Source organism: Orcinus orca, chromosome X (assembly GCF_937001465.1).
Source record: "Orcinus orca chromosome X, mOrcOrc1.1, whole genome shotgun sequence".
Taxonomy (NCBI): domain Eukaryota; kingdom Metazoa; phylum Chordata; class Mammalia; order Artiodactyla; family Delphinidae; genus Orcinus; species Orcinus orca.
This window is the reverse complement of record NC_064580.1, coordinates 39,508,112-39,524,688: the sequence shown is the minus strand read 5'-3', so window position 1 is coordinate 39,524,688 and position 16,577 is coordinate 39,508,112. Positions and strand designations below refer to the sequence as shown.

Sequence of the window (16,577 nt, the reverse complement as noted above, 5' to 3'; positions counted from 1 at the left end):
CCACCCTTTTACATTCCCACCAGCAATGTATGAAGGTTCCAATATCTCCATATCCTTGTCGATTCCAGTCATCCTGGTGGATGCAAAGTGGCATATCATTGTGGTTTGGACTTGCATTTCCCTGATGACTAATGATAGCCAAAAGTCAAATCTGGCTTGGTGAGTGGAAGGTCATATTGTTGAGCCCATACATTGTCTCCGTCCTTGATGCCATGGCCACTTTGTATGTGGGCCCACTGAGCAAGTGATAGTGGAAACAGATGGTGTGATGGCTTTGTACTGTGTCAACTTGTTCAGGCTGAACTGGATTTCCCAGAGTTTTCTTTCCTATATATTTCTGGTTAGGGTCACAAGAGAGATTCTTATGGGAAATTTAGAGAGTAAAAGTGAAGCAGCCACTCATTTTGTAGTTCACACACATTATTGCTGATTTTCATGGCATGAGATAGCGTCTGGGCCTGCAACTACTCCACCCTTCTGGGATCCTCCTTCAGCTTCTACAACTTCTAGGCCTGGTATATGTATTTAGCACTATGATGAAGGGTCCTGGCTTCTGCAAGACATCCACAATGTCAAGATCAGAGGCAACAAAGACTGACCTGGACTCCAGCTCACGCTTGTGGGTTGCAGCTTGTTCTTGCTTTCCTCCATCATACATCTATCTTCCCTTCCTGACTGCCTGCCCTTCAAGCTCCAGCATCAGATGCAAAGACAAGAGCCTTACAAAGACTCCCACAATTAGTTAAGGCCAAATCCCTATAATAAATCCTTTAATAGTTTTGCTTATCTCACTGGACTTTGATTATCCTAAGGATGGATCATCTCGCACCTGATTATTAAAGCTTACTCTGCAGCAGATGCCCAACGGTCAGCATTCAACATGGGACACAAGGGCAATCCCAGCCAGTGAGGGACAAGGATAAATTATCTCAGCTTCTCTGTTCTTCATGGGGCAATTCTTTGGCACATTCCACACAGTTCCTCAGGGAGAACTAGGGGGAATTGAGCCTCAGTTGCCCACAGCTGTAACAACTCATTAACCCTTTATTGGCATTTATTCCCTTCCCTACTATAACACTGTCTTCAGGCTCCATATCTGGAGGTTGGTAAAGTGCTATATTGAGATCCCTTGGATATTCTGAGTGATATACACTCCTATAGAGAGTCTGGGGGGAAATATGTCTTATACCGAAGTCTACATAAGTTGGTATTGGTGTTTGATGTGTATAGTACTTGAGTGGAATAGCTGAGACATTAGAGCGTAGGTGGACAGACCATTTTGAGAATTTTTTCTTTGGGGACCTAGAGTTTTTAGGGAAAGGTACTCTTCACTGTTACCAGATTTGATCTAGAAAGATCAGTATCACTCTCTAGTGAGAATGAAGGGGCTTTGGTCCCGGTAGAGTAGTGGTTCTCAACCAGGAGTGATTTTGCGCCCCAGGTTATATTTGGCAATGTCTGGAGAAAGTTTGCGTTGTCACAACTGGGTGAGGGATGCTGCTAGATATCCTACAATGCACAGGACAGTCCCATTACAACAAAGAATTATCCAGTTCCAAAAGTCAATAGTGCCCTGGTTGAGAAACCCTGCTGTAGAGTAACATATAAATGTGAGTGAGTATCACTAACTTTTCTGGAATCCTACCCTTTCCATTTGCAAGATTCCTGGATTTGTAGCAGAAGTTGCCTCAAAATAACTCAGGGTGCAGGGTATGGGGATCCTGCCGTCAGGCCTACTAAATTAGGGGTGTGTGGCCAGGCTATCTATGTTTTTAACAAATCCCAGGTAATCCTAATGTTCACTAAAGCTTGGGTCTTATCACATTATAGTGTTTGTATAAAATTCCTCTTATTCATTTAGCTATGCATGTTGTCAAATTATTTGAATGAAGAAAAGTAAAAATAAAAATACCTACACCATTTCTTTTTAGTCCTTATCTCTATTAAACTTCAAAAAAGACTAAAGGAAATGGGGACTTCCCTGACGGTCCAGTGGTTAAGACACTGCACTCCCAATGCAGGGGGCCCGGGTTCAGTCCCTGGTCAGGGAACTACAGTCTGCATGCTGCAACTAACAGAGCCCACATGCCGCAACTAAAGGAGCCCACATGCCGCAACTAAGACACAGCGCAGCCAAATAAATAAATAAAATTTTTTTAAAAACTTAAAAAAAAAGACTAAAGGAAATGATGATTTCTGTTATGGTTGTCCATTTTCTTCATTAATATTTATTTCCTCTTAAATCTTTTTCTTAAAAAATCTTTTAGTTACTTTACTCTTCTTCCTTACATTTTTGATTTTACTATGTCTGGATTCCATGTCTGATTTCTCTTGCTTTTCACTGCTCCAAGGTAAAATCTTGTGATCATAATAAGTGAGATGCATCACAGGGCGGTACATTTGGACAGCTTTTGATAAATTTAGCAAGTTCACTATGTCTTTGAAGATATTCAGAGGTCCACATTATATATGTATTAAGTTTTTAATATATATGTAGATGTACAGTAGGCATATCTTTGTTTTATTATGCTTCACTTTATTGCACTTCACAGATGCTGTGTATTTTTTTTTTTTTTACAAATTGAAGGTTTATGGCAATCCTGTGTTGTCAGATGATGGTTAGCACTTTTTAGCAAAAAAAATTTTTTAATTAAAGTACGTACTTTTTTTAATACATAATGCTCTTGCACACTTAATAGACTACAGTATAGTGTAAACATAACTCTCATATGCACTGGGAAACAAATTTGTGTGGCTCATTTTATTGTGATATTCACTTTATTGCAGTGGTCTAGAACCGAACCCGCAATATCTCCGAGGTATGCCTGTGTGTGTGTGTGTGTGTGTGTGTGTGTAATTTGTTTAAACCCAGCTGGTACCTGGCAGAGGCAGAGTTCATGTCTCCATGCTTTTGGTTCAGGCTCCCCCGGCCCCTACCTCTGTGCCTCAGTCTCCATGTTAGAAAGATTGGACCTGCAATGCCACTGAGCTGGATCCTCCATCGAGAGCCTATTAGGATGTGCTTCTAGGCCTGGAGGTTGTAGGCATGAGTGAATATTGATATGAGAGAGACATGGTCCCAAAGATCTCACCTAGCTGCCTAGGTCGGAAACCACTTCAGCTTCCTCTGATGCACTAGAGCACTTTGTTCATTGCCCATGGCACTTTGCCATTTTCTACAATGTATTAAACGAAATTAAGTACATGTCTTACCTTCTGGACTAGTCTCAACACACCTGAGAAGGACTATGCCTCATTTCCTACATTGCCTTGTAAATACCAAGGTTCTAAGAAATGCTTATTAAATGAAGGAATAAAAAGAAGAGTGGAATTCTTGCTTTTTTATAGCCCATCTCATATCACATCTAGTTCCCCCAGGCCCCAGAAAGGGTCCGCTCTCTTTCTACACAAATGACCCCCTCTTTTCCCGCCTCAGACAAGACCTTCGAATGAATGCCAATTTTGCACTGATTTTTCCTTATCAATTCACAGGCATACCTTTTCTAAAATAGTCATAATCAATATTACCATCAAATTTACTAGAATGCACTATGTGTAAGGTGTGAAGGGAAGAGAAAGATGGGAGACTCACTTTCTTAGGGAACCTAAATCCCTAAAACCATTTTCTATGTTTGCATTTCTCACTCTGATCTTTCTGGGTGCTATATGAAGATGAGTTCCATGGTCATAAATCTGGGGAATCCTGGTTTATAGTTAAACAGCTTTTGTTTTTTAAATTGCTCGTCCTCATAAGACTCCTAAGTTGCTAATGGACATCTTGGCTCTCAAAGATAGGATTAGAATATGGAGCACTTCCAAAATTTATCTGACCAACAAACCTCTTTCGCAAAGCACTTTTGGGATTAATATTGCTTGGAAAATATTCCCTTAGGCATGCTTTCTTCATATTCTGGCTAGCACTGGTAGGGGCCTGAGAGAACACAGGAAAACATAGGCTAGAAAGAAGACCTACAATAACCAGAATATTTTCCAAATGCTACAAATGGGAATAAATTCTCACACATACCTCTCCTGCACAAAAGGGTACATCATCCCACAATACTGAGTCAAATAGGAGAAATCAAATGAAGTTGTTAGGGGAACCATTGACCGAAACCGCCTGCCCTGGCCAGGCACCATAGTAACCACTTGCTTGAGTTATCTTACAGCAGGAGGTCCTAGTAAGGAAGGCAGAACTAACAAGCTACCACCAACTAGAAGAATTCGGGAAAGGTCAAAAGGAGAGAGGAAATGCCAGTCCACATGGCCTACCATCTTCCCAGAATCCTTCTCGCTGGAATCCATCTTGGCTGAGCGATGCACGCGCCACCAGGAAGGACCCTGAGTCAGAATGAGTGGCCAGAGACAACCGGAAACTAACCCCATCACCATAAAACCCCAGACTGCGAGCCACGTGACAGAGCAGTTCTTCTGGGTTCCATTACCCTGCTGCTCTCCACCCAGGCACCCCTTCCCAATAAAGTCTCTTGCTTTGCCAGCATGTGTGTCTCCTTGGACAATTCATTTCCGAGTGTTAGACAAGAGCTCACTCTCGGGCCCTGGAAGGAGTCCCCCTTCCTGCAACAAAATCACTTGTACATCTAGCTAAAACTGCAAGTGCTTTGTGCTGAGTCTCAGGTCTGGGCTCTGCCCCCTTGGAACAGGGCAGTATAGAGGAAAAATACATCAGAGCAGGTGGAGAGGGTCCAGGGCAAAGCAAACTTCTTGCCAGAGAGGCTGTTAACTGAGAGTATTCACTTTGTGTATCCCAGTGACCGGGTAGATGCAGCCCTGCCCCTCTACTGGATGGAGTTACCTCAGTGATGGCTCATGTGATCACAATAGTAGAGATGTGATAAGGGCTTGCACCAGGAGAGAGGGTGGACCAGCAGCCGTAAGATTCTTAGCACAATCTTCCCAACATTTGGACATCAGAAAAGTATTTTTTAATACACTACAGATTGGGGGAAAGTCACAGATACTCAGGACTTCTTGGGTGTGTGCCCAAATAATTATGTAGATTAGCAAGTGACTGCACCCATGTCTGTGTCTCAGGGTTTCCTTTTATCACCTGCTGCTGGTCAGGAAGTGTGAGCCAGTAGTGATTGCCTCCCATGTCTCTAAAGCCTGACGCTTTTTTCAGAGACATTTATCTGTTGGGTATGGCTGTGGAAACTAGGACACTGGGTACTTTGGCAAACACACAAAATTAAATCTCAGCCTGAGGTTCACTGTGTATCGTTTGAGTCTGACAAATTACATGAGAGCTATGGGAATGAAAGCAAATGGACTAATAGTTCGGTAATTATTTTCTTTGTGTGAAAAACCTGATATGAGTAAAGTCTTTTAAATGAAAAGGACCCAGTTCAGCAGCTTTTGGGATCAAAGTGTTGATTACATTTAACTATAATTAACACTCAAATTTTCTGTGATTCCACCTAGAATTTTCTTCTTCTAGTTGCACTAAACCCAAGCACAAGGCAAAAAAAAAAATGAAGTGCTATGAAAACAATACTGCGCTGTTCAGATATAAAGTATCAACATTATTTCCATTATTTGTCTCTCTTCAGTTCCAAGTTCTGTGTCTGCTAAGGTTAATTATCAACTAGGCTTTCACATCTGTCTGTCGTCTGTCTGTCTGTCTCTGTCTCTTTCTCACTCACTTCTGTAGGACCTTGAACCAAATACTTGCATTCTAAAACTTTCTCCTATCTCTAAAGTAAGAATAACTGTCCCTAAAACTCTGAGATCCACTAGGTTTTCAAAAGGTATTCGTTCATTGAATTTGACACAAGTGAAAAAGCTTGGAGTCCACACCTGAGACAGAAGGCTATATAGTAGCATCGATCTTGTGAAGTGGCAGGACAGGGCAATGACAGGAAAGACTTTCTGGCAGGGTCAGTGGGACAAGACAACTTCCCTTCTTCAGGAGGCCCAGAATGGACAAGATATGGGATTTGAAACTGAGTAGGACCCTGTGGGGGTCCTCCCTGTAACAAATCCTTTCCATGGCCCCATTTCTACTTCGTAGGAAATAGGCTTCATTCAGCCTCCTAGACCTTCCCTAAGTTCCAAAGGGCAGATTCAAAGAGTTGCTAATGAGGGGAGGAAGGGGGATGCAGAAACAAAGGAGGAGCAGTCAAGAAACAATAGTGCATACTGAGCCTGCGCTCTAGAGCCCAAGAGCCACAACTACTGAGCCTGTGTGCCACAACTACTGAAGCCTGTGCACCTAGAGCCCATGCTCCGCAACAAGAGAAGCCACCACAATGAGAAGACTGCACACCACAATGAAGAGTAGCCCCCGCATGCTGCAACTAGAGAAAGCCCGCATGCAGCAACAAAGACCCAGCACAGCCAAAAATAAAATAAATGAATAAATAAATTATATATATGTTAAAAAAAAGAAACAATAGTGCAGCGATGAAAGCAGGGTCCTGGTTCCTGCTCAAGGAATATACACAACAATATCTTTGAGTGCTTCTGCAGGAACTAAGGTCCCCACCCAGGTAGAGGATGGTAACTTCAGGCTGAGCACAGAGATTCCTGGAGCACCGCCCTGTTACCTCACCACCCACCAATCAGCAGAAAGTCACACACCCTGCAGCCCTCACTCTAAATTTTGCCTATAAAAGCTTCTATCCGAAAACCACTGGGGAGTTCAGGATTTTTGAGAATGAGCCACCATTCTCCTTGTTTGGCCCTGCCATCAATCTTTCTCTGCCCCAAACTCCGACGTTTCAGTTTGTTTGGCCTCACTGTGCATTGGGCCCTGGAACTTGCGTTTGGTAACAGATTCATAGGACATTAGGGGTTTTTTAAAGGTTTCAACTATTAGAAGGCTACTCTGCAAAAGTTTATGATTAAGGCTTTTGGTTGGGGTATTTGGGTGTGTGCTCTGAGGTGGGAATAGGGGCTACAGAGGGAGGAAGTAGAAAGCAAGCATGGGGGAGCCTGGGGGCGATATGAACCTCAAACTGGCAACTACATTCTAATCTGAAAGGTCAGAACCTCTAGGAGTTGCGTAATCACAGAGACTAGAGCAGTTTCTCTTGAGGAAGCTGCTTTTATGTTTCATTCTATTCACAGGGTTCTTTTTGCCATTAACCAAAATGCCAGGGCCCCACTTGAGGAGGTGATCGAAAAGTTCCACAGCCTCAGTGAGAGAAATGCTTTGTGTCTGACCTAATCCCCTTTCTATGCTGCCAGTGAAGGCCACTCCAAGGCAGGAGGGTGACTTTAGACTAGTCCTCAATGAATGGCTAGAAAATGCCTTCTGTAGTGAATTACTTCCTATTAAAAATGAATGAAAGGAAGATGAAAAGCATTCTGTGGGTGGTAGCACAACAATATGAATGTACTTAATGTCGCTGCATTGTCCACTAAGTATGGTTAAGATGGTAACTTTTATGTCTATTTTATCACAATTTAAAAAAAAATAAATGAAAGGGGAAAATTGAATCATTAACCTGACTTTGCTATATAGTGGGCTGTCACTTCAACTGAGTAGAAACTTCATTCTCTAGAAACTAAATCTGAGATTTACTCCTGAAAGTTTAGAGGAAAAAGAAAGGAGCCTTTGAGAGAAAATGGCTAATGCCGACCTAGCTTTCTAAACAGTACAAGGCTTTAAGAGTAATTTCTGTCATTAAGCTTTCCTATGATCCACAGGAAGTAAATGAAGTCTTTTAAAAATGGAGAGAAAAAAAAGAATGGAAGTTACTAGCAACTGTTTTTTACAAGCTATGTCTATATATCTTTATACTGAATACTTGATAGATTAGAGTGAAAATATATAAACATTTTGAGTCTCTCTGCTTTTAAAATCCTATGTATAATTATAGTTTAGAGAAAAAAAATCCCTTTTGTAGTACTTCATTTCTATGATCAACAAAGAATTTTTTATCATGAACACAGGCCCATTACCACTTGGCTGTCCTTACCTAATTGTCTTTCTTCATCTTCTACTCTGACTTATACAAATTACTTTAAATCCTCTTTTTTTCTTTTTTAAACCAGGCAGAGTATAATGGCATAAAGTAAAATACTCTTATCTAGATCATACTTTGATTATTAAGTTTACATAAGTCACTTATGAAAAAGAATATACAGCCAACAATTCCAAGCCATGCCCCAGACCTCTAGCCTTAGTATTTAAACACAATAATAGAATCCGTCTTCTTCAGCCTGCTGAGCCTAACTGGGCTGGCCTCAGGGTTTCTCAGGAGTCAAGCGCTCACTGAAGGCCAGAGGGGGACCAGATCTATGGCTCAGGATACAAGAGAAGAGGCCACACTGGTGAACAGTACCACGTATGACTCCTAGGCACACCCACTCCCCTCCAACCGCTGGAGTCCACAGGAGCCCTTACAGCTAAAGTAGCATCTTAGGACTCCAAAGCCTGTTGGGGTAAGGTGATTTTTGTCATATCTTGGAGCAGTTTATTAAAGGGGTTCACAAGTCAACTCTGCTCACAGAATAAGGAACGATGTGATATAACTCACAGAAACTGGGCTCAAGAGATGGAAAGCCTCACTTTGGCTCCTAATCTCTCTGAGCCTCAGTTTTCTCATTTGTAAGATGGGAGAAATAATGCTTATTACCTCAAAGGATCATTGGGAAGCTCAAATGTAACACAGGTATAGGCACATTACAGATGGAAGGCAACACCAATGCACAAAGCCAGGAGGGATGGATCTAGGTGATTAAAAGAAAGACACGAGGGCTTCCCTGGTGGCGCAGTGGTTGAGAGTCCACCTGCTGATGCAGGGGACACGGGTTCGTGCCCCGGTTCGGGAAGATCCCACATGCCGTGGAGCGGCTGGGCCCGTGAGCCATGGCCGCTGAGCCTGCGCATCCGGAGCCTGTGCTCCGCAACCGGAGAGGCCACAACAGTGAGAGGCCCGCGTACCGCAAAAAAAAAAAAAAAAAAGACACGACAATCAACATCCCTACAAGAGCCTAACACCTTTGGCTTCTTGAGTTTCCTACTGAGAGGGGTTGAAAGTGAAAGTATAATTTTCTTTGACAAAAGAAAAGAGTTCTATGAGTTGGTATGGAAAGGTGTTAAAAGCAGCTTAAAAATATATTGTCCCGAATCCAAAGGAAACACCCTATTAGAAGCAAGAGGTCAAAGACGCAGTTATATCTGGAAGCATTAAGACAAACTGATAAAAAGTACATCCTCTGCTTTCAATACAGCCTACTGGCTAAAACAAAGTTCACCTCTTAGCAACAACAAAAAAAATTACTTAGTATTCCAGAACACACACGTTCTGAAAAGCCTGTGATTTCAGTCGTTGGCATAGAAACATGGAGTAAATGGCTGTGGGAAGAACAGAACGAATACTCGGAAAAATTGCTTGCTGAACTGTTACTATCAGGAAAGCCTATGTTGTTTTAAATAAATCTTTATCACACCATTCTCTAAAAACAAATGTGTGGTCTATATTTATAGTCTTGATTTTTATTTAGAGAGGATGTGAAAAGCAGGGAGAAAGTGAGAATGCATGAAAATGTCAATGTCTCCTTTAAAGTAGTTCCTGCAAAATGCCTTGCTCCATCTCTGGCAGTGTTCTCCCTCTTGACACCCTACCTGCATTATTATGATCTGGAGGAACCCATGGAAAGAAAGAAAAAAAAGAGGAATCAAGTATTTCTTTCTTCTTCTCCAAGACCTGGCACTGCTAAACTTAAGTCTCCACAACTCAATGAAACTAACTCATAAAACGATCGTAATGATGGTGCATCTTCTTTACTAATGCAAGTAATCAATCAATCGATGCAAGAGGCATTCAAGTCCACCTGCTTCCTTTTTTTTTTTTTTCTGGTAATTATTATACCTGCTTCCTTTACACCTTCCAAAAGAAAAGAATCCATAGAGAACACTTTAAACATATCTAGCTGACACCACTTCAAAGCCACCTTTTAGGTTAAAGACATGATTAATTTATATTAACTTCACAAATCAGATGTAGTCTCCGAAATAAAGCCATATTGAATTCACAACATTCATAAAACCTGCTCACTGTAGGAACCAGTCAAGAACCCTATTACATGAGAATCAGGATCTACTAAACCAGAATTAGAATAGAGATTCTATTCACAAGATCCATGAAGGATAAAGGCAGAAATGTTAGCGAATATTATTTATTTACTGATCTCCTCCCTTGAGATGGCAAGCTCCATGTGAGCAGAAACTTGGATCATGTATCCACCACTGTATTTCCAGCCTACAACAATATCTGGTACAGAGTTGATGGTCCAGTAACGACTTACTGAAACAGTGAATGAATTTAGCACAACCATATGAACCTTCTAAGAATGAAGCAGATAGACTTAGTCTCTGGGGGAAGGGACAGGTTGGAAAACACCACCTAACATCGGTCCCCAGTGCTTCTGAGGCTCAGGCTTGGAACGTCACATAGTCATGTCAAAACTTGCACTGTAAACACAATCTAGCAAAGGTCAAGAATAGTTCTCTGGTGAACACTAAAAATCATCCTAGAGTAGGTTGAAACTGGATGCACTACAGCCTGCTGACAGAAGAAACAATGGAAGCATTCTTTAAGGCTGCACATCAGGAAAATTTAAGACCTGAAGCAATCTGGATCATAAAGAATATGGCTTGGTTTAACTAGACAGTGGCAATCTTCCAGTGATTCACCCACTTCATTTCAGTGTTATTTACAGAAAAGAATACACTGTATTAGATTACAGAAGCTGGGGTTGTCACGAGAGCTGATGCAGAAAGTGTCACAAAAACAATTTGCACTATTAACCCAATCCACTATCATGCCAGGGGGAAAATGCCTTTTCTTCCCTAGAAGCGAACAGAACAGTGAGAGTTGAGATATTCTTAAGTAAGTGGAATTATTTTTTGCTATATAGTTTATCATCAGTCTTACCTGGAATAGTTAGATGAATATCTTTCTGCTTTTTCCCTAATCTGGCCTCCTCACTTTCTAGTTTCCTGGTCATTATAAAAACATCCACTACCCTGAGTATTTCTCATTGCAGAAATGATATGATTTATTAGAAACACTAAAAGAAAGGCACTTATTCAGATAAAATAAATTAATCTCTAACTGATGCACTAGTTTTTTACCTTAACTTTGCTGTCTACCTTGGGTGAAAATATGTGTTCCTTGGCAGGGTAAAGTATGTGAGAGGACGGTTTAATGGTAAGTATTTATTTATTTGCTGCACTGCGCGGCTTGCGGGATCTTACTTCTGCAACCAGGGATCAAACCTGGGCCATGGCAGTGAAACCACCAAGTCCTAACCACTGGACCGCCAGGGAATTCCCTAAAAGTATTTCTATTCTTCATCTTTTTATTAGATGAGATTGTCTTAAATGAAAAGAACAGTGTTTAGCATCTTAAATATGTGCTTATTTGTAAGTAAATCCTAAAATTCATGAAGAGCGTATGCTCAGGGGGTAGGCAGACCATTACTAGTTTTATACCTTTGTTCAAGTCACTTTACCTCACTGAACCTCAGTTTTCTCCTCTGTAAAGTAGAGCATAAGTTTGCTCAGATTCCAGGATAATCATCAGACTCATATGCTTCCCAGTTGGACTAGACAGTGAATTTATATGACTGTTTAATTAGCAGTTGAGTGCAAAGGATTTGGTTTCTCTCCCTACATTAAATATGATAATACAGGTAAAAGTGCTCCATAAAGGTTAGTTACTATTACTCTTACCTTCGTTATCACTTACTAGTCTGGGTAAACAACATGCCGTGCAGAGATGACAAAGTGGGGAAGCAAAGGAGTTTTTCCTTTTTGATCATGGCCTGTTGAAGCCAGCATTCATAAACACTTTGTATAATTCTTTTGTAGTTTCTTCTTTTCTCCCTTGACCTCTGAACCTAGTTTTTCTAAAGGCTACTGGTTTGTTTTTTCATGTGTCTCACTGCCAGACTTGCCCAAGCATCCCAAACCAACCCAGATCAGCTATCAGAGTTTCCCAAGATTCCTGATCTCCCTGATTGCACATCGGTGTGCATATACTTCAAGTATCTTTCACTCCCTGCTCTGAAAGGCCCTGAAGATGCCAGACCCACATGATCGCTGTGGTGGAGTGGAGGCTTAAATGTGTCTGTTGAGAAGTGATGTGGTTACTGGTGTGGGAATCCTGGCATTAGAATGAGTAAATAAGCCCTGTCCTGATGACTCTAGTTCCAGGAAATGGGCTACAATGTCAGATCGGAAACTTGATTTCTCAAGGCACATTTCCAGACTCCAGCTGCTCCATGTTTGGCTTCAGTAAGAAAGAATAACATGGGCAACAGCTGCTGTTTCTTGAGTGGATATCAGCACTTAGAGTTTAAACAATCTCTTGTTTAAACAGTAGGAAACTGCATAACTGAGCTAGACTTCCCAAGAGTCATGGCTAGGTGCAGAGAAAATGATCAAAGTGTGCAAAGAAATGTCAGGTAAGGATGAGGATGAATGACCCATTCAAAGTCTTAGGTGCCTCAGGGGCTGCCTGGGCTCTGTGTGTGTGTGTGTGTGTGTGTGTGTGGTCTATTTCTGGTGTCTCCCCCACCTCCAGAGGGAGGGGAAGGAAGGAGTGTAGCCTTCAAGGGCCACAGTGGGTGAGGTGGAGGAGAACCAAGCCGAAGCATGACCACTTGCAGTGATTCCAGGAGTCCGCAGGGATTTTTTAAAGAGAAGAAGAAAAGAAAGGCAGAGTACTACTTTAAAGCTGAGAACCTACTTTTATGATTGCTTTGAGAAAAAACAACTAAAAGCAAAACCAAATGCTTTCCCAAATAAAATGCTCCCCTATTGGTCAGTTGAGTAAAACATCAGGCTTACCTTGACATATTGAACAAGACGCTCATTTACGTTCACTTTGTAAGTTTCTAAACCCAGTTCCTTAGATAACCGTAAGATCCTGTTCTGGGTTGGTCCCACATAAGCCCCGCCAACGTCTACGTAATCAACATGTTGGTTCTGTAGAAACAGAAAAAGTGTCCAGAAGACTTCAGTTAGAACTCTAAAACATGTTTCTATGCCTTATAAAAAATAACCCTGTTTATTTTTTACAATTTAAATGTGCCTTACATCTCTCTTATAAAGTGCCACTGAAAATAGCAAATCTTTCTACTCTACTCCAACCCTATAGTACACTCATCATTAAGCAATCCCATTTGTTGAGTTATTGGTGAGGCTGATTCAGCAATAACACGCATAAACAATAAAGAACACTGTAGTACGCCCTGCCGATCTAGATCCTTTTCAAAGCATTTAGCTTTATTTTCTATGCTTTTCTTTGGGGTTGTTGCTGGAGGGGTCACCCAGAGTTTTATTAGACCTAATTCTCTGATTTCCAGCAGATGAAATCTTCAATCAGCCCACACTGGTGGGCTCCTGATTCTATTTTAAAACACTTGCAGGGAAGAATGCATCATAGGAAAAGAGTACCAAAAGGTATGAAAAGATTCATACACCTAAAAAATATTTTATAAATATACAAACCTTCCTCCATAAACCAAAATTTACTTTCCTCTTCTTAAGTGCACTTTTCCATTTTCCCCAGCTTTTTTAGTAACACATTTCCCCATGGTTTAATCAATAAATTGTAAAAAAATTAATAAATAAAATAAAATTGTGCATTGGTGAGTAATAATTCCTCCATGTGTTTGTAATAACTTCTTATGGGTCTGTTTCTATTTTGTTGTTTATACCAGTTCTAATTCGCGTTGCCGTTTCTCCTTGTTTGCCTGATTATTTTTTATTGTGTCCCACTGACTGAATTTGAGAAAATATAGAAATTATCTGAATCCTGGGAGGATTATATCTTTCTCAGAGAGGATTTATGTCTGCTTCTGCCCAGCATCTGGGGACGCTAACAATACTAGATAACTTTATTGCATTTTGTGTGCCTGAGACAATTTGAAGGCAGGTTGAAATGCAACGTGGCCTAGTCCTTTTGCTGTTCACCCTTAGTGCTAGGACGCAGTCCAACCCAAAGCACAAGGAGTTTACCAACACATCCCTCCATATACACATACTTTGGTGGGCTCTGGACTTGACCTTCAGTTGCCCTAGCTTTGTAAGACTTTTGAAAAGTACTTCTCAGTCTCTCACTTGCTTCTTCAGTGGTCAGCAAACTCTCACCTCTCCACCCCCAGGGGAAAAAGCAGGTCAATGTTTTCTGGACGTTGGTCTAGTGATTCTTCACTATCTTGTTAGCTCTCTGATGCTTTGAAGGGTGTGTGTGTGTGTGTGTGTGTGTGTGTGTGTGTGTGTGTGTGTGTACACAGTGCAATTTGTCTAGTCTCCTTATATGTAGTGGAAGGGTTGGGATAATTTACCTAATCTGTTATTTCCAGAAAATCGATTGTCTAGAATTATGCAACCTTGCCTTCCTGGGGTAATATAACCTGATATTATCTTTCCATTGCAAGATATGCTTTGCTAACATTTTGTTTCGAATTTTTATATCTGTGTTTATAAGTGAGACTGAGATTGCCCCATGATTCTCCTTTCTTCTCCAGCCCTTGTCTGTTTTCTTGTATTACAGTACTGTTAATCTCATGAGTTAGAAATCATACTTCCTTCTATTCTCTAGAAGGCGTTCGTATATAAATAGAATAATCTCTTCTTTGAACATTAGGTAGAACACACCTGTAGAGCTATCTAGGCTTAGTGTTTTCATTGTGGGAAAAATTTAAATTACAGGTTCAATTTATTTTGTGGTTAAAGCACTACTCACGTTTTCTATTTCTTAAATTTCTTTCTATTCTTAAATTATATTTTCTCATCATATATACCTTTCATATGTTTCAAAACTATTGCTTTAAAGTTCATGACCTCTTCTTTTCATTTATTTATTGTTTATTGTATCAGTAGTTATATCTTCATTTTCATCCCTTTTATTGTTTAGAGATGTCTCTTTTTCCTTTTCCTTGAAAAATCTTATCAGACACTTGTCTAGTTTTAATAGGACTCTTCAAAGAATCAACCTTTGTTTCATTGATCATCTTTATTGAGTATTTTCTATACCATTGATTTATGCTCTTTTTTCCTCTTTTTTGGATTTTTTATACTCTTAATTTTCTAATTCCTTGCATGCTTAGCTTATTCATATTGAGCCTTTTGTTCTTTTCTAATACAAAAATTTAGGCTATAAATCTTCCTCTAATATGGTTTTAGCTACATCCACAACTTTATTTTAGTATTTCCATTATTGTGCAGTTTTAAGTATTTTCAAATTTCCATTACAATTTCTGTCTAGATCCATGTTTCTAAAAGTTTTGTCATGTTTTAATTTCTACAACTGGAATTTTTTTAGTTATCTTTCTGTCATAACTGCATTGTGGTCAAAGAATATGGATTATATGATATCAATCCTTGAGGCTTACTTTATGACCTAGCACATGGTTGATTTTCAAAGATTTTCCATTTCTGCATGAAAAGAACATAGTCTTCTGTTAAGTAATATGCATGTTTTATACATGTCCATTAGAAAAAGATTAATTGTGCTCAGCCTTTGTTTGCTTCATTTATTATTGACTTAGAAAAGTATGTTAAAAATCCCCTACACTATTGGGCATTTATCTTTGATTCCTGTCAATTTTTGCTTTATATTTTGAGGCTACATTATTCAGTATATACAAGTTTAGAATTGTTTGGTCTTCTGGGTCTTTTATCACTATGTATTGAAACTTAATTCAATGAAACATTTTTTTTGTTTAAACCTTATTTTGTCTGATATTAATATAGGTAAAATAGCTTAGATTAGTATTTGTATACTATCTCTTTTTCTATCCTTCGGTTAGAGTTTTCTTTATTCTGACATTTCCCCCCTTTTAACTGAGAAGTTTAGCCCATTTATATTATTATTTCTTTTAAAATGTCTTAACTTTACTTATTTTATTATGGCTTTCCATTTGTCCCACTTTAACAGTTTTATGCCTGATTTCTTCTTTTGGATTAAGGGTTTTCTTCCTTTTGTTTTAAGTTTTTCTTCTACTTGTTTGGAAGTTATACTGTCAGGCCTATTTTTTTTCTAGCTATATTAACATGCATACTTAATATATTCTAAAGTTTATCAATATATTATCTTTCTATTGAAAAATACAAAACCTTCATGCATCAACTGTGATCAACCTTCTTCTAATCTGTAAACCATAAAAGTACCTTACTTCAGGTTTATTTGTCTCCCAACAAATTTGACGTTATTTTGTTTTATTCTGTTGATGTTGCTGAATTTTATTTAAATATTTACCAGTATCTTTGCTCATTGTCTCCTCTTAAATTTCACACCTTTAATTTGTTATCATTTTCCTTCTTCTTAAAACACAGCCTTTATAATTTCCTCTAATCTGGGTCCTAAACTCTCTATTTTTGTCAGTCTGATAAAAAGATAGTTCTAGCAAGTAACAAATTCTGGTTATTTTCTCTTTCACTCTCAGAACAGTGAAGATATTGTTTATCTTCTGGCATCTATTTTTGCTGTTGAAGGGTCACTCAACAGCAATCAATAAGTCTAATTATTGATTTTTTTCAGAGTATGCGTAATTTGTCTTTCTCTTTTTTTAAAAAAATTACTTTTAGACTT

The 16,577-nt window shown here is 39.6% G+C and overlaps 1 protein-coding gene across 1 annotated transcript in view; it reads right to left on the bottom strand.

The window, feature by feature from the left end:
• The window catches only part of LOC101272725 (amine oxidase [flavin-containing] A), a 71,442-nt gene that overhangs the window by 33,462 nt on the left and 21,403 nt on the right, over window positions 1–16,577 (bottom strand). The window contains exon 3 of the mRNA XM_004283410.3: window positions 12,827–12,964. Within this exon, the coding sequence (XP_004283458.2) occupies window positions 12,827–12,964 (138 nt within the window). The remainder of the gene's footprint in view (window positions 1–12,826; window positions 12,965–16,577) is intronic.